Below are 25,029 nucleotides of genomic sequence, written 5' to 3' on the forward strand. Positions count from 1 at the left end.
GTACTTTTTTGGGGAAAAATTGGAACTTATACGAGAAAGGGCACTTGTTAAAACCTTAAACGGGTCCTCTTCCGATGAAAGGGGCACAGTACACATTCGTGAGGGAGCATTTTTCTTGCGTAAAAAGGGCACTTTTTAAGTACCGTGTGAAAGGTTGGTATGATAGGCAGATTTCAAGGTAAGATATGCAAGCATGCCTTACATAGCAGGATGCAGAAATGACTAACCGCCCTTTCACAAGGTAAAAAATCGTAATTTGAATAATGGTGCCAGTGGAAAATAAGGCTAGTGACTACTTTTCAGCACGTGCGAAACCAAACTATTATCACAAACGTTAATCACAATCACGGATTCAAATTCTACTCCGGAGGTTGAATTCCAGTTAAGTTTCACTCAAATTTCGGTACGAATTTTCCGTGTGAAAGGTCCGATGGCTCTAAAGACGAATTGCAGTCATTATAACAACGATTCAAGATTCACGTGTGAAAAGGCCCTTGAATAGCACGCTGGCCAATGAACACTCTATGAAACTATTTGTTGCGTTTTTACTTTGAATGCATTAACAAGTTGCTATATAACAATAGTTGGCCAACTGTGAAATACCACTCGCTAGTGGGCGCACTGTTGTTTTTGTGTGGATCTAATGAAAAACAAATTCAAAACAATATAGGAATAATCAAGACGTCAGATTTGGTGTTTATCTCATTATATTAAACCATCATGTCACTTTTACCGCCCTTTCACACGGTTAAGAAATCGTAATTTGAATGATGATTCCAGTGAAAAATAATGCTAATGAGGAATATTTAGCACGTGTGAAACCAAACTAGAACACGACTAGAATCACGAACGCTAATCACAGTCGAGTTTGCAATAGCAATCATTATTTTAATTATGATTCAAGATTCATGAGAGAAAAGGCCCTTAGTAAGAATTACCTTCTTCTAATCATGCGCAGAATAAAAAAAACTCCGAACAGTACGTCAGTGTTCGAGTTTGAAAATCGTCTATTTCATTCTCCGCTTTTGTCTCACCTGCATAGCAGAGTGAGACTATAGGCGCCGCTTTTCCGACGGCGGCGGCGTCAACATCAAATCTTAACCTGAGGTTAAGTTTTTGAAATGACATCATAACTTAGAAAGTATATGGACCTAGTTCATGAAACTTGGCCATAAGGTAATCAAGTATTACTGAACATCCTATTAGAGTTTCATGTCACATGACCAAGGTCAAAGATCATTTAGGGTCAATGAACTTAGACCATGTTGGAGGAATCAACATCGAAATCTTAACCTGAGGTTAAGTTTTTGAAATGTCATCATAACTTAGAAAATATATGGACCTAGTTCGTTAAACTTGGACATTAGAGTAATCAAGTATCACTGAACATCATGTGCGCATTTCAGGTCACATGACCAAGGTCAAAGGTCAATGAACTTTGGCCGAATTGGATGTATCTGTTGAATTACCATCATAACTTTGAAAGTTTATGGATCTGATTCATGAATCTTGGACATAAGAGTAATCAAGTATCACTGAACATCCTGTGCGAGTTTCAAGTCACATGATCAAGGTCCAAGGTCATGTAAGGTCAATGAACTTTGGCCATGTTGGGGTTTTTTGTTGGATACCATATCTCTGTAAGTTTATTGGTCTAGTTCATAAAAAGTGGACATAAGAATAACCATGTATCACTGAACATCTTGTGCAAGTTAGAGTAGTTTTCAAAGTCAGCACTGCTGCTATTGAACCGCGTGATTCAGGTTAGACGACCAGAGGCATTCCACTTGTTTGTACATTGACTACTACTTGGATGTGATGAAAATAATTATTTTTAGAAGAAATAATTATATGAACATAATGAATAATCATCAAATCACGAATGCATATATGTCAGTACATTGGAATGGTTTTTAACTTTGTCACTTACCACTTACTGATAAGAAGTGAAAAAAAGAGCCACAATAACCAGTCAACCCATTTCTTAAATCATTTTGTTCGCACTTGTATAAGTCAAATCAGATTATGAAGTTAAAACAGTCATATTAGTTTGAAAATATGATTAATATGATTTGCATTATATTTCTATTTTTACAAAATTTTGTCTGATTTCTAATGTTTCCCTAAGTTTTAGTTTGCTTTGTTATTTTGTATACCATCTGTCGAACCAAACCTATGTCCCTACCCAATTTCTGGTTCATACCCCCTTACATTACAGGTCACCGACTTCACACAAAACAAAAAATTCTCAGTAATCAATTTTTAATCAAGATTTTATTTTTTTATAAATTGATTAATCAAAATATAAGAAACTATTAAACAAGTTCAGATGTATAGTTTGATATTGTAAGTCATAACATATTCCGACTTCACCAGAAGCATCACATCATTTTCAGAAAATATTTTGACTTCATTTGTTAGGCAGTATCACTGTAATGAGTTTTAACTATGAAATAAATAGATATAAATCTGAGCTTTTATTGTAAGAGATACTGGACATGGCAGGACAGACAGGTGGGCAACAAGTGATCCAAATGCCCGCTGCGGAAAGAGTTCTCATCAAACACAAACTCGTGAAATTAAACGCAATTCAATTTTCATTCGTTGAAATGTGGGATCTTTGGTCTCGCATTCGGTTTTCTAAATTGATGGGGTTATTGGTATCACACACAAATCTTGTTGTCTCGGACACCTGCTTGTTATTTCTAGGTGTCAAATGCATCTGTCAAATTATTAAAAGTATTATACGTGCATCTTACTATATAGAAATGACATTATATATGTTTTCTTTAGTAGTTCAACTCCATATTCATCATCTATATAATTATCTTAAAGCTGTCAATTTGCATTCAAGATATCGTGTAAACAATCATGTGAACCATATTGTCACTGCAGCAGTGTGCAGTGAGATGTATGTAATTTTAGGCTGTTTATATTTCTTGTTATATGTTGTTTTAATTGAATTTCCACTTTCCTAGATGTTTCATTTCTGCATCTTTTTCTTAATCCTTTTCCACATAAAGTCCCATAGGGCAGGTTATGTGTTAATGTATAGGCATAGAGAAATCCAAGCCAAAGAGCAAACTGTAGGTCTACCCTATATTGTTCCGATTTGAATAGGTTAATCAAGTTCATTGTCTGGTTTTCTGTTAAGACATGGTCAGAGTACCAGCAACTCTAATTGGGAAACAATAAGTAACTTAAGAACATAGCAAAAGAATAATCTATGTTGGTTCAGTTTGTGCATGCTTTATATAGAGAGAAAAAGCTTTCAGCTATCAGTTTTATCAAAGTTTTCAGAGAGAGAGCAACAGAGATTCAGAGAAAGAGATAGAACTCCTAAGTTGTACTTTTGACAAGCTTCTCATCTAGATTTTACAAGTGAGCTATATAGGGTGTAATCTGCTTAAAGCCTCCAATTGGTAAGTTAATTCTTTCAGTAATTTAAGTATTATATAATGCGATATATGTTACTCTATAACATACTTGCGATGGATCGTATTCGTTAACAGACATATCGACTGTTATAAGAAAATAGTTGTATCAATAAGTTTATTTAATAAACCTGTAAAGTAATGTAGATCAATACGTATTTCATTTTGTTGTAGAATTAAGAGTCCTTGGTAGTATAGTATTTGTATGAATAGGCAAGTTTATTCTTTAGTGCTTTAGTTATTAGTTTCAGTTGTTATACATTATGATTTATTATATGTTTCTTTGTTTGTATTTGCAGTATTTTATCTCAATCTTGGTTCGTCTGGGATGATGAAATAAAGCACCATTTCACATAAGCCAACACCATTTTTGTGAATATATTTCTTTTGGAGTGTATTGACTTTGAAACTCCGCATTGGTTACCAAGGGTAAAGTGCGGCAGTCACACATATAGATCTTATAGTCATGCCTCATGTAGCAGCATTTACCTTTTAGTTAACTATTGTCATAATTATTTGAGCATTCGATTTTAATATAGAGGTGTCATATTTGCTTATTGCTATCATCATGATATGCATTTACGTAATCGTATACGTTGCTATCGTTATTTACTCTCATAGTATATCCAACCATGTACCCAGTTAAATAATCCAATTTAGTTAAGATATTAAATATCAGAACAAATATATTATGATTCTATGATTTCAATTGCAATTCAACTCCTATTATTAATTCAATGCTCTTAAGGTGTGAACACTATTACCATTTAATGATTTTATATTTCATATTAAATTTAGTTTTAGATTTTGTTTTTCTAAAATATTAATGAGATTTTCGTTTCCATATGAAGGGGGTTTATTTTACGTTATTTATCTGTATCATTTCAACATCATCCAATTTGTCTACCGGTATATGATTATTTTTTACCGGTCTTCCCAGTGCATTGGTTGGGGCTGGGCATTACCGTTACATTGTAAAGGTTTGTTCTATTCTTCACTGGCCGGTACTATATGCACTGGGCAGTACTACGCACAGAGTGAAATGTTATAAAATTACATGTGTTTAGTAATCTCTGCATATTGGTCCTATCGAGAATGATATATAATTTGTAAGTTAAGTGTTTTAAAGTGCCGAAAAATGAATAAAGGGATGATATGTAAATGGTAAATATTGTCATTGGTCATGTTGATCTCATATACCAAGTCTTTTACTGAATGATAACAAGATCCTCTATTACGCCAGTTCTTCTTTTAGATCATATATTTTCTCCGATAGAATTGGCACTACCACATTTCGGATCTAGCAATCTTCAAGGGCATGCACCCGATTAAACAAAACCTTGTTTTGTGTAACAAGAGCTAAGAACTTTAAGGAAAAAAATCTATGCAATGCCGCGATTTAAGTTTATTGCACTTCTGTCAACAAATTCATCTAATATTCCACCAATTGAGTCAGTTTACACGAAAACTATTGTCATCTAACATCACTGTCTTTTAGATGTAACTCGTCAAGGAGCATATCAAATCTTAATTTAGCGTACTCGTAGAACTCATATTCCAGTCTCATCTTTTCCTTCATCAGCTTCCTGACCTCAGGGGAGGGAGGTACATACCGGTAAGCGTGACTCTTTGCCTGGTAATCTACAAATCAAATGTAAGATAGACATGATATGAGTTAGAGAGAGAAAGAGAAAGAGAGAGAGCGTAAACGAGAATGTAGAAACAGATAAACAGATAAAGCAGTCACGAATATAATCAAAATATAATCAAAATTGGACTTTGAATAGTTATATGGATGTATAATTGTTAATGCCCGTGTCACAGATAAACACAGATCCTCAAGCTTTCACATGATAATCCCTAGTCTAGAATGGACGTTGATCCATAGCTCTGTGGTTGATATGTGGAAGTTCTCTTTCCCAAAGCCAATCAGGAGGGCCGCCTGATTCCCAATCCCATTCCCTAATCTCTCCTCCGCTCCACATATCAATGTATTCAGAGTGAAAATAATCGAGGGTATTTTGCTTCCCTGTCGCACATTCTCGTATACCCCTTTCATATTGCCCTTTTCATTTTTCACCGGCGAACTTCGCCGGTGAACTTCTCCGCCTCGCATTCCTCACTTCACCGGCGAAGAAAAAAATGTACCCTTTCGCACTGACATTTCTTCCCCGGCGAAAGTCAACGGGCGATTGCAGAACAAAACGAAAGAAAATTGTAAACATTACTTCTTACCTTTTACAAAAAGGTATCAAAAAATTAATTACAACATATTTTGGAAGTATTTCGAGAAAAACAAACAATATCACCTTGTTTTTATATTCTAGCGCATTTTATACATGTAAAAAGTGCTTTTAAATAAATATTGTTAGTAATAAAAAATTATTTTCGAGGGTATATACTTGGCCATAGCATTCAGCTGAGCTTGCAACTTATCGCGCGCGGAATCTCGGTACAGGGGTCTTTGGGAGAGAAAAAAAATTGACCTCTGACGTCATTAAAGAGGAGAAGTTCTCCGGTTTGCTTTCATACTGGCTGTTTCACCGGCGAACTTCGCCGGTGAAAAGTTTCACCGGTGAAGTTCTCCTGTGTACCTTTCATACTGGACACTTTCCCCTTCGCTGGCGAACTTCGCCGGTGAAGTTCGCCGGTGAAAAGCGCAATATGAAAGGGGTATATGAAAAAAAACATGTACCCTCTCGGCCCTCTCCCCGTCCTCCAAGTTACTCATGTTCAGGGTCCCGTTTTATGGAGACTTGTTACAGTAACAAATACAGAATTTCTATTTAAAAAATTACGATTAGCCAATCAGATAGAAGGATTTCAGTAGCTTTTAACTGATATTGCGAATTTGATATTAGACCACGTTTTATGAAACAGGCACCAGATTCGGAAGAACAATACCCCTACCGATCTAGCTTTGAATCGGTGTCTTGTCGCCCTTACCCGTTCCCTGATGTGAGTAGTATTTCTTCACCAAACCAGAAAACATCGATGGGAAAAGAAACTCCAACGCTCTCATCGATGAGTTATACTGTTCCACGATGCCCACCACCGTGTAGTAATCGAGGTTCCGTTTTGCCTCTTCCAATGTCCATTGAGTAGGTTTCCTGTATGATGATGATGACGATAGGGAGATATTGTAATGAATAATGATGATGGTGATGGTGATGACGACGACGAAGATGATGATGATGGTGATGATAATGATGATGAAGATGATGATAATGATGATGATGACGATGAAGATGGTGATGATGGTGATGATGAAGATGATGATGATGATGATGATGGTGGTGGTGATGGTGATGATGATGAAGATGATGATGAAGATGATAGTGGTGATGATGATGATGATGATGATGATGACGATGATGATGAAGAAGATGATGATGATGAAGATGATGATGGTGATGATGATGAAGATGATGATGATAATGATGATGATGCTGATGAAGATGATGATGATGGTGGTGATGATGATGCTGATGATTGTGATAATGCTGATGATGGTGGTGATGATGGTGGATTGTTGGTGGTGGTGATTACGATTAAAGATGATGGATTGTGATGATTATAATGTTGCTAATTATGGTGTTAATGATGATGATGTTGGTGGTGATAGTAATTATGATGGTGGTGTTGGTCCTGATGTTGTTGTTGATGATGGTGGTGATGATGATGTGATGTGATGATGATTTTGATGATGGTGATGATGATCACTTCCGTAAAGGAGATTTCAACAAAATAACCATCATTTATCACATGCCAATGCTCTGACTTTTTTTTACAATATTGATGCAAAGGATCAACCAGTAATTCGAATAATAAACTGAGAAAACAAAATCATATGCATCTAAAAAAGCACATGATGCCACAAGCCTGTGAGCTAATCTTTTGTGAAAACATTACCCTACAGGATGTTCTTCCACAGTGGCCAAACAACACAAATTCACTAGATTGTTTATCCTTTTTGATTGAAAATATTACCTGCACATTGGATGATAACCACAGAAGAATCCCATCATGTAACCGAGCATCTTAGGCCCCGTACATGACAACCTCTCATGGTGAACGCATTCATCAAAGGTCTATAGAGGAATGAAAGGAAAGGGACAAGAACAACCTTTGTCTCAACATCAAAATGCATGATTATACCAAGGAGTCTCATCTCAACTCTCTGATTATACCGTATATTGTCACAAATTTTGATTTCTTTTTTGTTTACTGTTAGCATTTTCAGTATGCATGCCAATGAATTACATAGCCCTTGGCATAATTCACGAGTTTGTTTTTATCCCAACTGCTTGTGTGTCCTCCCAGCACTCCTGAGGTCAGACTCCGTGTCCTTCTATTACGTAACGGTAAGCATGCTGCAGTACGTCAGTCGCGTGCGACGTGACCTCACGCTGAGGACAAATCGGTTTCTTGCTTATCAGCAGAATCTGCCCTTGTGTTATGTAACAGCCCTCGCGGGCGACTTCGCCCAGCGATGACAGATCTCTGTCGCGTGCGACCTCGCCTGACCTCAAGCTGAGGACAGATTTGTTATTTTGGGTGCCATGAGCCTAATTACATCAGGAGGGCTCAAGATATTCGTTCGACCCAAACTAGAGTGGTACCTTCAAGAAGGTATTTAGAAAAAGGCACAAAGTAAGGTAAGGTATCTAAGGGCTAATAGTGCTCAACTATGGAGGGATGGGGGGGTGTGGCTGTGTGCTCCAATCTTAGTCTACCCCCCCCCCCTCTTTATAAGCCATGCCATCTATGAAATCATCTTTCTTTCTCTTTCTATCTCTCTTTTTTTCTCTCTCTCTCTTCTATCTAATTTTATGTATCTCTTCCTTCTTACATCTGAGAGGCAATAGCCCTAGGAAAATTTTGATATAATAGGTCAAATGCAAATGTACTAAAGTAGTATGTTCTTATACTTTTATTGTTTCCTCATTCAATCTCATGTATATCTGGTAATTTTGTTTGAGGCAGTTCTGGTATCCTGATATCTACACAAAATTTAATACACCTTTATATTACAATTAATAGGGACCTATTGTCATTACATTCACTTCTGGGCTGTATGCAGGCAGGATATGTATGCATCCATAATTATAGTGAATATAACATGTATGAGTAATACATTAAAATGGGTCATTGCATAGAAAATAGGCATTTTCAATGCATTTCTTTGTGCTAGTGTGAGTGTACAGATATGAAAGAATAGCAAAGTAGCTATTCAATAAAATAAAATTCATAGGTCATATGATTTGGATAAATCCAAGGTCTCGCTCGTAGTCCGCCCTTGTGTTATATAACATCAAGTTCCGACACTAAGTCGCAATCGGTCCCTGGTTGCACCTAATCCGAGGACAAAATGTTCTTGAGAGAAGGCATAAACTAGCTGATAGAAACTGGTAAATCGAGTATGATGTAAGGGTAGTTTAAAATAATTGGCATTTTTATATAGCGCTTTATCAATCTACGACTGTTCAAAGCGATTCACTATTAATATTACCCGGTTACTTGATTCATAGCATTCCAAGAAGCCTGCTAAGCGCAAACTTGCTAAACCAACCACAATGACGGATGTTTCCTACCGGTTCCCAATTATCACCTGGGTGAGAGTTGCAAGTGTGGATTGACGCCTTGCCAAAGGACGCTCGGCCATGGTGGGATTCGAACACACGACCCTCTTGATTACAAGGCGAGAGTCATAACCGCTACACCACGGCACAAGGCCCAATATTGGAAAGCGATATAAAGATGGGATTACACTCATTAATGGTGACCGTGATGAGGTCTGGCGCATGGGTCATCTTCACCGTCTAATTTAGTCGATATTTCCTGGCATTCGTGAAGGGATTCATACATTCGTCTTTACCATGGCCACGCCTTTTTTTATACTAACCTCATCAATGACTTCTGGATGTGTGTTTTTCCTGAGTTCTTCGAGTTGTTTAGGACTAAGCAATCCATCTCCATGTCTGTTGAAGTAAAAGCTGGAGACTAAACGATCCAACGGATCTCGCACCATGTTGAAGAAGTACACATTCTCACTGTGGAAAAAAAGTGCACATTTTAATTCAGTGTAAAAAAATTTTTATCCCTAATTTCAGTTTGGTCCGATATATTTCAGTCTTTTTTTCGATCATAATTGAATTCATGTTCTTAAGAGTTAATCAATGCAGCAGAGAATTTAATAGAAATCAAAAGTGTGTGTGTGTTGTTTTTACAAACAAGTCTTTATGAACGTTTCCAGTACATTTCTTTAAACTCTCATGTGGGAGTTTCTCTCGTTTAATAATTTCAGTTTAATTTTGTCTGGATAGACTGTCATGCTTTACAGATCAGGGTAGCGTTTCATGAAAGGACATGTCGGACGTTTTATCCGACAAGCCCTGATTTATCCGACAGTTGCCATAGTAACAGTGCCTCTAAGCCAATGAAAATCAATTAAAGATGTCAGATGTGATAACGTCTTGGACAAAAATGTTGATGAAACGCTTCCCAGGACCTGGGTGGTTAGAACTATGCAGTGACCTTTGCTGTTGATATTGGCAATCTCTCTAGTTATACCATGGTCACATTTGTTCTACGGCGGCCGTACGGCGAGTCGAAAACAGCCGTTTTATCAATTTTGATTCAAACCACCTATATGTAGTTGGACAAAAAATATTAAAACGGCTGTTTTCGACTAGCCGTATGGCCGCCGTAGAACAAATGTGACCATGGCATAAAGCTTGACTGTTAACTGGTTATCGATAAGTGAACTGGACACCGGTATTATCAATCATGAAAATGATGAACTTCACTTAACAACTCCAAGGGCTTCGTAGACTCACAAAATATCCTGACAATGTTAGTAGAAAATATGTTTGAGAATCCAACTTACTCTTGAAAATTGTTGAATCTGACGTGACCTTCAAGGAACGCCCTTTTACGTGACTTGACCCCATCTACCGAGCGTGTCAGGAGAGGCAACTCATCCTAGTGATACGGGAAAAGGAAGGTGGTTTGAAAAAGTCAGAATAAGCCTAACAATTATAGACATAAAATGAACTCCGGATGTCAGTTACTTTTGGACTTCACTGTAAAAAATTAGTGCTAATTTGGCATTTACAGTGCTTGTATAGTGACTGCACTCCGAGTGCTGATTTTCGAGTTTAAATTTGAACAAGAACACCAGCACTCTTGGTGCAGTCACTATACAAGTACTGTAAGTGCTAAATTAGCACTTCATTTTTACAGTGTTGGGGAGGTGTGACGAAACAGATAATGATGTTGTCATGCGACCATGTATAAGATGAGACAGACATGATTGTTTGCGTCTTCGTTTTGTATCAATGCGTAATGTGCTTTCGTCTCATATTAGGCCTTGGAATAAATACAAAATCACAATATAGATATCTCACTGCGAGAAGGGTGCTTTAATATTTCTCTTTATAATCCAAACACGGCACTTGAGACGGGGATCGAAAGGTATCGAGATGGATGAATAAGAACGATCTATGTATTTAGCATGCAAAATAAATCGTCAATCTTCGTAATGAATGTAGGAATGAGAAATTCGCATCCCGGATCCGTATCTTGCATCTAAAGGCACTTTTACCTTCGATAAAACGCCATCTTCAAGGATGAAGAGGGATGTATCGGTTACAAATAATGTGATCGATGAAACCTTTACTGACAACATTTGCCTACCATGCATGCTCTATACATTATTATTTTACGATCTGTAAGAACATACTAAAATCTCATATAAAACAGATGCATTAAAAATCTATTATCGACATGTATAATATCAAACGCACATTGCAATTGCAAAGTACCCCTATATAAAACGCAAACACCCACCCAAACCTACGTGTGAGTTTAGGCTTATTCGATGCATAATGCATACCTTTAAGTTATGTATACGTGTTCATATAATAACATACCCGCACGCATTCTAAACAGTCCGTTCCTACAAGGAAAAAAATCCATCACCTTTATTGAAAAATAACATTCTCATCCAATGTCATATACATCGGAATAATTTATAGTCAAAGTGTTGTCATTCGTGTGTGTTTGATCTTTGCCAGGCAGTAATGTAACTTGAACCACATCTTATATCGATAAGAAACGTTCATTGGCGGTCTTTGATCGCATATATTACAAGGTCATGGTCATGACTTCTCAATGTTTGTTTGTATAAAACAAGCAGGTCTAACACGAAAGACATCAAATGTTTCTGATGAACATTGTATATCACATGAGACTGTAGCACAGAGGACAGTTTCGACACAGAGTAAAATATCATCTGAAGACGAAAAGTGTTGATCATGGAATTTGGAGGACTTGATGGAACAACCCTGGTAGTTTTGGTCGTGTTGCTGATAAGCATTGCGGGCCATCGATTCTTCCTCTGCATGATAGCAGCATGGGGAGAACTGAAGAGGATTATGCATATTCGACGTACTCTTCCAGGTCCCAAACCTCACTGGTTGTTCGGCAATGCCCTCCAAGAACCAGGACCACTGACTCCTGGGTTTGAGTGGCATCGAAACATGGCCAAGACCTATCCAAAAATCCATGTCTTCTGGGCTGGTTGGAACCCAATCGTTAATCTGAATCATCCTGACTCTGTGAGGAATGTCCTGAATGGCAACACTGGAACCGTAAAAGTAAGTTATTTGTAATTTGTATTAACAACAACTCCGACATCATCATTTAATTATTATAATTATTATCATTATTATTATCAGATATCAGTAGCATCGCAGCATCATTATTATATCTTTTCAATATATGGTTTATCTTATTTGCTGTCTTTTCTTTTTGCACAGAATTTTTGGGGTTATAATATATTTCACGAGTGGCTTGGTCAGAATATGCTCACAGCGGATGGAAATTCATGGAAAAGACACCGGAGACTTATTACGAACACTTTCCATTTCAACGCTCTCAAGACATACATCCCCAGGATAAATCAGGTATATAGGTCCTATTTTTTTAAGCTAAGCCTACAACACAGTAAAAAAAAATAGTACATTGTTTAAGCCTGTTACTCTAACAACAAGTTGTTTAATCTTTGTGTAATTTTTTTTAAAGTTTTTAAAACTTGTTTAAAAAGTTTAAACAGTTGTTTTAAAAGTTTTAACAGTATAAAGTGACGCGCTTAAACAGCGTTATCACAGTGAAGTATTTTTAGTATGAAATAAGGTTTGTATGGAATCATTTTTTCTTACTTCTATAATTGTTTAACGCGATAAATTATACCGGAAATTAAAGATTTAAAAAACTGTTTACATGACATGGCTATTTCAGAGATAATTTCGTCTCTCTTTTCCTCTCTTTTAATTCATCAATCAATGAACCAATCGTTCTCTTCAACAATGACACCAGATACTCAAAAGAGAATGTGGAGCTTTTTTCAAATTGAATTAAAAGATTTTTTATCATAGATAATCAAATCAAAGACTATCAATATGTTTGGAAATGTTTCATATCTTTCTTCAGGTTGCGGATACCTTGGTGTCTGTCATTTCAAAAAGAAATGAGGCGGGAAAGTCCCTTGAACTGCACAAAACAATGTGTTCTTTTGCCAGTGACGTCACCCTTCAGTGTGTCTTTTCATACAAGTCGGACTGTCAAGTTGGCGAGTCCGACTTCGTGAATTCAATCCACACTTTGGCAGATATTGTTACAAAAAGGTACAGGAAAGAGTTTCAATATTTTAAATGTCATAAAAAAAATGATGATAATATCTATATGTTTATTAATCGAATGGTAAACTCAGTGCCGCGAGTTAGGTAATCAATTGGGGAATTGTGTCATCAATGGCAAAATATTTTAATATTGTTGCAGACTCAAATTTGAACATACCCAAGGATAAAAAATAAGAATGGTCCAGTAGAACAAGAGGACCTAGGAGTTGTTTCGAGTTGTTGACCTCCACAAATTTTTATGGCCATATAATTAATTTTTCTATATTTGGAGATCTCCTACTTCACATTCACACGAATTTCGAGAAAGTGTTGGGCGTAATGATCCATATATACATTTCCAGCGTATATACATGATATATGAAAATAGGATGCCATGAGGACGAAGATACGGGGGGGGGGGGGGGGAGCAGCGAATCGGACATACCCGTGGCCATGCACGCCGTCCACCGTCACCCACTCAATTCTATATCATCAAATTCATTACAAATATTTGGTATTTATTTCTTTTGCTCGAGAATCTTGGGCATCGATATCAACTCACTATCGAATACAGGACTCTTAACGCCACAAATTCCACCAAGAGCTGACCCTATTAAGTGCCAACAAGCGCAATGACAATCTAATTCAGATGGAATATGTGCAATATAAATCTGATCATTCTTTTTAAGACCGTGATGATATGTTAACAAACAACCGGTGTAAAACGCCCAAATTACGAGAAAATATATGTTCTTTTAAACTACTCTAAAGAGGCTTTAGCGCAGTCCTGTCTTACGAGTTCATCTTCCGGAGGTCTTCACTTTACAAAGTATGGAGAGAAGCAATCAATGTCGTCCATACACTCATCAAGAAGATCATCTCAGATCGTAGAGAACAGCACAAAACAAGTGGATCTACAATGGTTAGTACCCTACTTAAAGGAAATGCATTCGTTTAACAGTTATGTACAATGCTTCCCAGTTTTCCATTTTTTATTTTTGGTAAATAGGTATAAATTCTCAAAGAAAACATACCAAGGTTTTTTTTCCCGACTGCTAAGAAAGCACGAATGCCTGTGAGCAAGCAACCAGGGGACCAACGGCTTAAGGTCCTCTCCGAGGGACCTGGTAATGAGGATAAATGCCTTACCAAATTGGGGCACTAGCGCACCACTTGGGAATCGAAACCGGGTCACCGGAATCCGAAACCCCCGACTGAGCTATCGCGCCTCAAAATGTTTTACGAAAATCTAATAGAATGTGGCACCATTCAAGGAGCAGCTTTCGCGAAAGGGATACCTACTCTGTAGCAAGTCACCATGAATAAATAAATAAAAGATTGAATAAATAGGTATTTTGGTAATAAATAAACAAATACATAAATAAATAATATTCGAGAGCGAAGCTGGCTCAGTCGGTAAAGCGTCTGTCTGACGAACCAAAGGTCGTGGGTTCCAGTCCACCACGGGCGGATGACTGAAGCCTGTGATGTGTGTAAACGTCACTCCCCTGTTCTATAGATGGATGTTATGTTACCGCGGAAAACACTCCGTCCCTCAGATAGGACGTTAACCGGTGTGGTGGTCCACCTGCAATTCCCAAATCAGTTATATCGGGAAGAGAGACCTGCGGGTCATGTAGTAATTCTGTTCGCTTTTCGCCTCCAAGGCACAGGTGACGCAAAACAAATAATAATAATAATGAAAATAAATGAAAGAAAGGTTTGATGTTAATAGTATTTACACCCTCCCCAGATCAAAGTAAATCAAATGCAAAATTTATACTGAATCAGCAATATGATAATTAAGCACAATTTTTTCCCTTATTAATACAAATATTTTTTATCGTTATACAGGAATACATCAAAGGAATGGATTTTCTCGACACAATTATGTTAGCAACAGATTCTGAAGGAGGTCTTACCGATGAAGAGATAAGAGACGAGGTATTACGTGAGAGTAATTAGATTATTTCATTAAAGATATTTAAGAAATGTCTTTTTAATTCGAAATATTGTAATCTACCACTAATTTTAGCAAACCATTTGATTTCCCATTATTATCCCATACATTCAACTGTAAAGACACTTTAGCTTATGAAAATATATATTTCCCTTATTATCCCATACATTCAACTGTAAAGACACTTTAGCTTATGAAAATATATATTTCCCTGCATTCATCCATGCAATCTGTCCAAGCACGCACCCACACACGAAAACACACGTGCCAGAATATACACACCCACACGCACGAACCAACACACGCATACATACACGCCCACTCCTATACCTACCCCTACACAGTCTTGTAATTTTACAATCGAGGACTCAATTATCATTAATCGCCAAAGTGGGGACGTGTATATGCATGTCTATTTCCCTGCATTATGTCCAAGCACACAAAAACACACGGGCCAAGATATAGACACCCCCACACACGCATCTCCGCACGCAATTCCATGCTCTATCCAATCTCATCCACTTTTTCTCTAACACACACACACCCTCACACCCACATCAACATTAACCCTCCCTTCCATACACGCCCACTCCTACCTACCCCTACACGGTCTTGTAATTTGACAATCGAGGACTCAATTATCAATAATCGTCAAAGTGGGGACGTGAGCTTAGGTCTCATTCACTCTAAGGTCTTAATTCAAACCACTAACCGTGCTCATTTCAGAAATAGCACAGCATTATGTATAGGGCTACCGACGACGCTTCTCATACATGTTTTAAGATTAATTGGCCGAATAAGAACCTCCTATATGCGATGGATGGATTTCTTGACCGGGGACGCCCCCTGATGTAGAACGTCTCCGGTTGATGGGTAAAATGTAAGGAAGTGTCCCCAGAAGTAGACATTTATAATTTCAAATTCACACAACTTCGCTCACATATTTTCTCTGCTTTACTTTGTTTTGATGAAAAGGCGAATACATTCTTGTTTGCTGGGATCGACACGACGTCTAGCGCCCTCACTTGGCTTATATACTTGATGGCTACCCATCCAGAATACCAGACCAAGGTTCAGGAAGAAGTTGATGAACTCTTTAAGGATCGTGAGAATCGAGAGATACATAGGTAAGGAATCATAATGAAGAAACATTAAAGGAGAACCGGGGAGCGATAAGTTGTCAGATCCAACAACATTTCTGGGTTTTGATTGGCTGAGAACCAGAAGCCATTACTACGGTATCCGTCAGAGAGAATATCTCACTGGGCTTTTCATAAAACACTTCCCTGAACTCTTAGGAGTACCAGCACATATTGATTAACCTGTTGTAACAGGTGTTATTGGATTGAGTTCGTTATTTTTTTTATCAGTTAAAACCCTTCCGACCTCTATGTTCTGGTCTACATGGTGCAAAGTTGAAACACTGGACAGCACCTTCATAGCGCATCTTATTGACAAATTAACCGTTCTGCACCAATCATTCCATTAATGAAGCCTTTTATATCTGACAAACTTTCCGTTTCTCTACTACTCTCAGGAATACTTTATCAAGATTATATTGATCAGACGGACAGATTTATCCAGGAACTAGAAAATTTGGGGTTGATTTTGACCAAGAGTTTCGCTCAAGCCCATATTCAGAAACAGATTGGTTATCTGGACCAACACTTTTCAAACATGTGTAAGCGTAATTTCAGTTACCGAGTCGAATTATAAAACGATTAACAATCACACAACATTACAAGAAAATGGTAATTCGGCAATGATCAGGTACATTTAGACAAATAGAAATACTTCAGTTTTCATATGTGAAGGTCGCCTGAGGTAGCACTGATCAATTTTTGTTTTTCTTTTCTTTTGCTTTGCAGTGAAGATCTCCGCAACACTCCGTTTCTGATGAAATGCATAAAGGAGAGTAAACGTATGTATTCGTTCATATGCCCAGGTCGTCTGCTAACCGAACCATTGGTCATCGATGGTTATACAATCCCAACAGGTACTGTCGTCGCCATGTTCACGTACCAACTCCATCACAATCCTGATGTATGGGGAGGCGATCACATGACATTCAAACCAAGCCGCTTCGATCGCGAGAACGTCGAGAGTCGAGATTCATTCGCTTTCATTCCTTTCTCCGCTGGTGCGCGTAACTGCATCGGCCAACAGTTCGCGCTTCAGGAGATGCAAATAGCAGCGATTCGAATCTTCGACAAGTTTGGCTTTACTTTGCTCCGTGACTCCAAAACATTCTTTAAAATAGTCAACGTGCCTCAAAATGAAATACTACTCGGCATTCATCCACGGAACGGCAAATGACTCTGTGAAACTGGCTTTTTCTTTTTGACAATTAACAAAAATTGCTATAGAAAGAGAAAAAATTAATTTCAACGTTTTTCCATCAACACAAAAAGGATTGTTTGTCATACTGTCCCAGACATCCCTTACCTTGGAATAAGTCTTCTCACACAAAACATAATTCATATTCATTTTTAAAATAGCTGTATAGTATTTCACAGATTAATAAAAAAAAACGATAACTACTTCTTCCTTGTTTGGTTTGGCTGGCAACTAGTCATGATATAACTTTTTTGCCACTGCTTTTTGGAGCTTTTTTAAAAAGAATTTATAGCTTCTTTCATAATTAAGTTATTTATCTTTTCTTTCTTTCCCCTTCATTTTTTGTTTTTTCTTCTTTTATATTGTTTTCTTCCTTTGTTTCTTTACTTTTCATTTCCTTGTTTCTATTTTGTGTTTTCTTTTCTTTTTCAACATGTAGGGTTAAATGAACCTTGCTCCTCGCAGGATTAATGAATAAATAAAAAATAATACATTGGTAAACATTTGGATTGACAACATTTGTAGCAATAATATCATAAAGAACGAATTCGTTATTTAGTGGCATGTAACGGATATGAAGGAATATCATGGTCTCGATATTTTTTTTATATCATCTCATATATCTTGTATATGCGCTTGAATAGTGTCATTCATGTAAATAGTACTGAATTTGTTATATAAAACTTACGATTATGGTAACCTTGATTTTGATCGGCTGCTGTATCATGTTATACTTGCCTGATTGCATTTTTTTTTCAAGAAATAGCCCCCTTGTATTCATATTGTATATGTTCTGGTGTCCGTTGCAGAAAGAGTTGCGTTTAAACGCAAGTAAAAAAAAATCAATCGCAAGTACCAAATGCGCGCTGTTGATTGGTTGAAAATCAAGTTGCGCATGATTTTAGAGTTGCGATTGATTGCAACTCTTTCTGCAACGGGGCCCAGAAGGACAAGATATTTCCTTTTAGCTGGTATCGTTTCATATGTATATTATACAAGTATAAGAAATTCTTATTGCATGTTATCCATATAATGTAGCTCGTATTTTTACCAAAATGATCATTATAGTCATAGTAGAGAAAACTATGAAAGAGAAAACTACTAAGTCTTGCATTTAGAGATACAATATTTAACCAATAATTACTTTTATTGTGTGGTATTCACTATGATGGCAACACACATTGCTGATGATAATGATGTGAGCATATATCTTTGTAATGTTAAACAAATTCAATAAAGCTTGTTTACTTGTATTTTTTGCATAAATAAATGATTCATTGCCATGAATAAACTGGCGTACTGATAGGGTCATAATCTTCAGAAGTCTGTCGCCCAGGAAAGAAACGAGAAAAATAGGAGAGAAAAGAAAAGGGTAAAAGGGTGAAATGTGAGATCTTTCTTTTAATGTTACCTCAAAATCTATCATAATCTTTGCTCCCTTGCAACTTCGTAGAAATTTTGCCACATATATAGGCCATGTCTGGCCCCCTTGAAATTTCTTGTTCATTATCACTAGCGTACCTAACGGGGGGGGGGGCTGACAATTCACAACTCATGCAGGGGACGTATCCCTGCCCCCCTGACGAGTCACAATTGATCCAGGGGACGTGCCCCCCCTTTGAGAAGCCAAATTAATATTATGTAATGTAAAAATGCAATGAAAACAGACGTGTGAACTTGACGTTTGAACCTGAAGACCTTTTTTTTCTTGCTTGTCATTTTTTTCTGGTAAGAATTCCTTGACTTTTGGTTGAAGACCTTTTTTTAGATTACTTTTTTTTTGGGGGGCTTGTCAAATTTTTTCGCGGACGAAATATCCTCCACAAAATTTGCCCCCCCTCCCCTTTTGGAAAATCCTAGGTACGCCAGTGCTCATTATGCTTCTGCATGAATAGACTAAAATCGATCACGATCTCTTGGATACGGCGTCAAAACGGAATCACATTACCATACCTGTGACATCCCACTGATATGAAAACTATCTCTCAACCCAGCACCCCATGATCCCATTACCATTTACACTAACAATCGTAATTCAATTGAAATGTAACAGGTACCAAAATAATATATGCCTAGAAGGGACGTGTTCTGCATGGAGGCAAGGCCAAGGGGACACGCCCCGTCCGAATGTTAACCGAAAACATTAAAAAAAGAAGAATACCAAATGTGAGTTGAACATAGGCGGCGGAAACGGGGGGGGGGACGTGTCCCCCCTAAATTTGAGGATTTTTTTTCTACGTCCCCCCTAAAGTTGTGGGGTTGAGAACCTTTTTTTTTTTGCTTGTCAAAAATTTTTTTGTTGTCCCCTCCTAAAATTTTTGGCTTCCGCCGCCAATGGAGTTGAATACAATTTATGGACAGTGTTTTGATAGAAGGCAACTCATGTTATTTCCTTTTCATTTTGCTTTGTAATTTGTGATTGATTTTGATCAAAAGAAACCTCTCCCACCCCCTTCATACCAGTAACCGTGCTTTCACTTAATATAAGTGAGCACGAGCCTCAGGGTGCCGATTTGGTCTCTATTGGATGATATCATACAATATGGAAACTATCCAAGTACCAGATATCAGATTCATGACTTGTTCCTTTTTGTCTTTATTTGTTAAACCTGAAATATTAACATGTTCTCATTTTCGCATTTCAGCCTAAGCTGTCACGATTGAGGGATTCTCTATCCCGATTTTGCTAAAAAGCAACGATATGATATTGTTTGATAATAAGGTTTTGCGAAAATACATCAGTGAACACAAATCAAAGGATTTGAAAGTGTTGAGTGTAAATTTTGGGACTTCTCATAATCTTTGATGTGTCATTTTCTCTAGTGGCGTAATGAGCAACAAAAAAAAATAGGGGGCAAGATATGGCGTATAGGACAACATTTATAAAAAGTCACGAGCGAGCGAGGAAAAATTTCGACTTTTTGTTTATTACATAACTGCAATTTGTGATTTTTACAGAATATTCAGAAAATAATATCACATTTCACCCTTTTCTTTCTTTTTCTTGGTAGTTAAAAATGGGGGTCAATGGCCTCCAAGCCCCCACCCCCATCTGTACGCCAGTGATTTCCTCAGAAAGTTGGATAAGATTTTACCATTTTACTATTGTTAATTCAAGAGATTGTGTCCCATAGGGAAACGGATTTTATTTTTCCTAAAATGCAAATCTGCAGGAATGAAAGCTTGAACCCTTATTGCCGAAAAACCCCGATATTTTGATTGCTTTGGTAGAACAAAAAATCAATAAAGTGAATCAACAAGTGGAAAGAAGACATTGTTAGACTCACCTTGTATTTCTGTGGTATCATTGAAAGTGGACCGTGGATGTGGTTCTTTAAAGATCTAACACAGTGGATCAACATACGACTACCACACTTCGGTACTCGGTTGTAGACTACAGTTATGTCCTGCCGATTCGGAAAAAACACATGATCACAAATGAAAAAAAATATATTGAAAAAGTTATCTAAAATCCAAATCTCAATTAATGAAAGCATACAAATCAATCAGTTTAAGCACCAAGAGCATGAATTCCATAAAATTTTTGTTTCCCTCAATCTGACTATTACAGCATAGAGGGAACACTCGCATATATTGTGCATGCACCGTCCACATGGTCCAGAGGATTGAAACTAGACGATGGGAAAAGGTCCATGGTTAATCAATTTTTATTTTTGCGAAACTTAATCTTAAAAATTTCACACACAATACTTTAGGGTTATTCCTTCAAAACTACACAGTCAAATCAAGATATCTATTACTGTACATTTTCATTTTGACCCCCATATGGAATAAGGTCAATCTCATTGCTTTAGGTCGTCTGCTCCAGTTTGTTTCATGATGCCATTATGATCCCCCCCCACCCCCCGCTTGAACTTTCACAAAGTCTACTCCAGATCTGTTTAACCAACATCTGGGGCCCATAACACAAAGCTTAGCAATGATCGTAGAACATTTTATTACGATTGATTGCATTGGCTACAATGTAAAATCAATGATTATTGCTAACCTTTGTGTTACGAGACCCTGGGCTGGCTAGGAAGACTTTATGGCGAGGCAATGAATAAATTTTCTCGCAACTACATTCACATGTAATTCTTTTTAGAAATTATCTAGAAATCTCTCATTTCTTTGATTTCTCTTTTGTCATTGTATCATAATGATAGCGGCGGGGGAGTGGATTGCAAGAGATTGATACAAAAGAACCGTTTAAAGACATCAAATCCGCAATGAGCCAAAGACATTCATTTGACGGTTTCACAAATTCACAGGGCTAATTGAAATTGATTTTGATCTCTTTTCCCAAAGACATTATTCAAATGAGCCTTGAATCTTGATCCTGTCCAAAACCAAAAACCATAAAACCGAGGAACAAAGCAATATAGTACAAACTACTAACCAAACACAAGGTAAGTAAACTCCTAAAATATGAAATATATTAACAAAATTTACTCATGCAATATATTTTTTATTAAAGAAATCGGCTACCTTAACCTCCGCTTCGCGTTCATTAAGTCATTTATTTATTCAACTTATGTACTTAACTTTGACAAATTAGTTTAATCATTTCTACTTACGTCACCTAAAACAGCTTTTCCGTAACGAGATCCACATGGCTTTACAATGGTCAATCTCTGTGACTTGTCAAGGCTGTTATAAGCCAAATTGGTATCATTATAAACAGCTTGAATAGGGTCTATTCTTGATCCAGAGACACATGGACATTGGTCACGTGACACAAAGTTGTGGTTTTCTCGGAATAAGCCCACATCTGAAATTATGAAAATGCAGAGAAAGTAAAAAATAATTGAAGTCTATAACTTGAATTTTTGTTTTTGTCCTTTCCGACGATCCTATGCTGCGGCGCAAATAAATGTTTTCAAAGCAATCTCTTTAAAAGGGCAGAGATTTGAGGGTGAATTTCACTGTCCAAGGAATGATCACCCTTAAAAGTGATACATGTTCTTGACTCTCGTTATTCTGAATTGTCACTATTCCGAGTGGTCATTATTCCGAAGGTTCGAATAATCCGAAATTTACTATACCGAAACATGCGAAGGGTTTGAGATTCCTTGAGTCCCGATATTTGTGGCATTATCACGAAGCTTCAATATTACGAATATTACTGTTCAACTATCCAAACCTTACTTCATATTCGGACTATCCGAGCTATTCGAAATAACAACTTTCTTTCGTTTTCGAATTAAAACGATAAATTCTTTGGAACAACCATTTTTCGTTTTCGGATTGACCCAACCCTCGGATAATATCGAATCATCACGGATACCGAACTTGCCGAATATATAAAGCTGTAATCGGAAATCTTCGATCTGTGTTCGACTTGTACATTCTTTCCTTGCCTTCGCCGTTATTTCATTTCACTTCATCGACTGTTTTATACATTAAAAAAATCATAAAGGATGTATGTATTACGCGAAGAGGAAATAGCTTTGTCATGTGGTGTTCTATTTAGCTACGTCTCAAGTTCATTTATAAATCACATCGACTTCACAGACAACTACATATCCTGAACAGCTGAGTCTCTACAAAATAATTTTGATCAGGAAAGCCATTCCGAGGGTGCGTACTTTGCAAACTTCTCTTTAAATTGGGAAGACAAGATTCTTGGTTGTGGAGGGGTGTATTATGTATTTTCGGAGTTTACTTAAATTTTAACCATAGATGTGGTTTAAATAAAATAAAGATCTCCGCTTACAAGCATTATTTCCAATACACATAAACATTGACACAACAGTAGGCCCCGAGTAAGCATGATTATTACCTTTAACATACGATTGAAGTACATTTACATGGGCGGTTTCAGTGAATTTTGTAGAGGACTCAACAATAACCTCATTTACGATGAAAATAAATAGGGAAATGATATCCCGAGTCCAATCTAATCAGTTCAGTTATTCCCTCATTTTTCTTCCCTTTTCATGCTTTTTTTATATTCTTGATCACTTGTCAAATCGAAGGGGGACGTACGTCGCCCTGACCCCAATGGCGTTACCCTTGATGAAGTAGGCTGGGTCAAACTATTTAACCAGGAAGTTAATGGATGGTATTGATGTGAATTTAATGAATCCTGACAGAAGGGGTCATGTACCATCATCAGACTGTCAAGTTCAAGCTATCGAACGTCAGTTGGAGGAAAGGAATAGGTGAAAACATGGAACTCCTATTTAAAAGAGAATGTTTCTGAAACAAAGGCAATGTGTTCAGTTTTAGGTAACGACATTCGCTTGAATTCTTGAGAACAATAGAATTTCGGTATAAAATCATACAATAAACATTCATAGTATAGAGCACTTTATCCACTTGAAATCTAATCATCAAGCTGATTTTGTGAAAAAGGCGAAAAAATAAGAACATACAAACCTAACAGAATTATGTTATGTAAAGATCATGCTTGACATCTTTCCACACTTCATTCGAACATTTACATGGTGATATTGGTGTAGGGGGCTAATTATTACTACTGCTGTGGCGTCCCTTCACCCCCCCCCACCCAGCTAGGCCAGGCCCCCACCCCTCGCTCACAAGATATAATCTGTCTTAATACCCCCGGGTCTTACCTCGTTTATGGTACAGGTTGATTGTGAACAAAATCGACGAAATCAGCGCAAACATTACGATGACAATGGTTATCCGAGAAAGACGTGTACAACCGATCAGCCTCGTCATCATAACACAGAGCCTTAAAATACTAGTTTACGCATTCAGTTGGGGAGCTGCTTCGAACAGTGTGGGTTTGTAATAAACAAGTACAGCATCAGAGTTATCAGGAATACAGTTTATATTTTTGAGTACGGCATTCCTCCTCTAGTTGTTTTAAAACGATATATTCTGCAGTGAATACCTTGAATACCGTGGGGTAGGCTGCACAGATCGAAGCTCCTGATCCTATCATAATATTCAGGCAGGGAAGTGAGTCTTTCCTCAATGCAGGTATATTCCGTTCATTTTTTGCACTCATCCAGAACACATGCGATATGGGCAATCAGTAAAGCAAGGCAGAACCTGCACAGTTGAACACAGGATATGAATAAATATAATAATCACCAAATCCAATTGCCTGGTAATGGTATGATGGCAGTGAAAAATCGTATATATACGCACAGCTCTTCTTTCGGCGCCTCATTATATACGTGCTTCCAATACTCGCAAACTAGCCTTTCATGACCTTCATTGACCGATATCCTTACAAATATCAGCCAAAATGATATCATAGCCCCGCGCACTCTCGACCCTGGAGTTTGTATTCCAAAGCCTATAGAAACCTTTCACTGACTTGAGTTCATAGTGGCGAGCTCTGCGAAGAGAGCAAACACGCAAAGGGTAATGAATCATATAATAACGATGATGCTACTTTAAGGTATAAGGTGAAATTTGCAGTGTCTGCGAGAAGTTCGGGTAGAGCCGAGCTGGTTTCCTGTTGACGTCTAGCATTTCACCTGCTTCAAACTTCTTCATTTTACCTAAGCTGAAAAATCCTTCCTTTTTCCTCAGTTGAAAAAAAACACAGGTTTGGGTAAATTTGAATATCCTGACATATCTTAGCAACCCCCAAATTTTCCGACATTTTGCCATGTTTGCTCTATATATTACCCTA

At 37.4% G+C, this 25,029-nt stretch overlaps 2 protein-coding genes and 1 long non-coding RNA gene across 3 annotated transcripts; 2 read left to right on the forward strand and 1 right to left on the reverse strand.

Annotated features, from left to right (window-relative positions):
- Positions 1–1,738: 1,738 nt before the first annotated feature.
- Positions 1,739–3,880, forward strand: LOC121413408. Its single transcript, XR_005969739.1, has 2 exons — positions 1,739–3,422; positions 3,734–3,880. It is a non-coding gene; the product is annotated as an uncharacterized LOC121413408 (long non-coding RNA).
- Positions 3,881–4,016: 136 nt separating this feature from the next.
- LOC121413407 (uronyl 2-sulfotransferase-like) lies at positions 4,017–24,756 on the reverse strand. The gene is made up of 8 exons (XM_041606212.1): positions 23,993–24,756; positions 21,992–22,185; positions 20,702–20,821; positions 10,324–10,418; positions 9,340–9,487; positions 7,425–7,525; positions 6,381–6,544; positions 4,017–5,075 (listed from the first exon to the last, which is right to left on the reverse strand). The coding sequence occupies exons 1-8, from the start codon at positions 24,102–24,104 to the stop codon at positions 4,909–4,911; spliced, it is 1,101 nt and encodes a 366-aa protein (XP_041462146.1). The 5' UTR covers positions 24,105–24,756; the 3' UTR covers positions 4,017–4,908.
- LOC121413406 (cytochrome P450 4F6-like) lies at positions 11,171–17,449 on the forward strand. Its single transcript, XM_041606211.1, has 7 exons — positions 11,171–12,094; positions 12,257–12,403; positions 12,930–13,123; positions 13,889–14,039; positions 14,972–15,061; positions 16,053–16,204; positions 16,946–17,449. The coding sequence occupies exons 1-7, from the start codon at positions 11,753–11,755 to the stop codon at positions 17,391–17,393; spliced, it is 1,524 nt and encodes a 507-aa protein (XP_041462145.1). The 5' UTR covers positions 11,171–11,752; the 3' UTR covers positions 17,394–17,449.
- Positions 24,757–25,029: the final 273 nt, after the last annotated feature.

The sequence above is a fragment of the Lytechinus variegatus genome, chromosome 4 (genome assembly GCF_018143015.1).
Source record: "Lytechinus variegatus isolate NC3 chromosome 4, Lvar_3.0, whole genome shotgun sequence".
NCBI lineage: Eukaryota > Metazoa > Echinodermata > Echinoidea > Temnopleuroida > Toxopneustidae > Lytechinus > Lytechinus variegatus.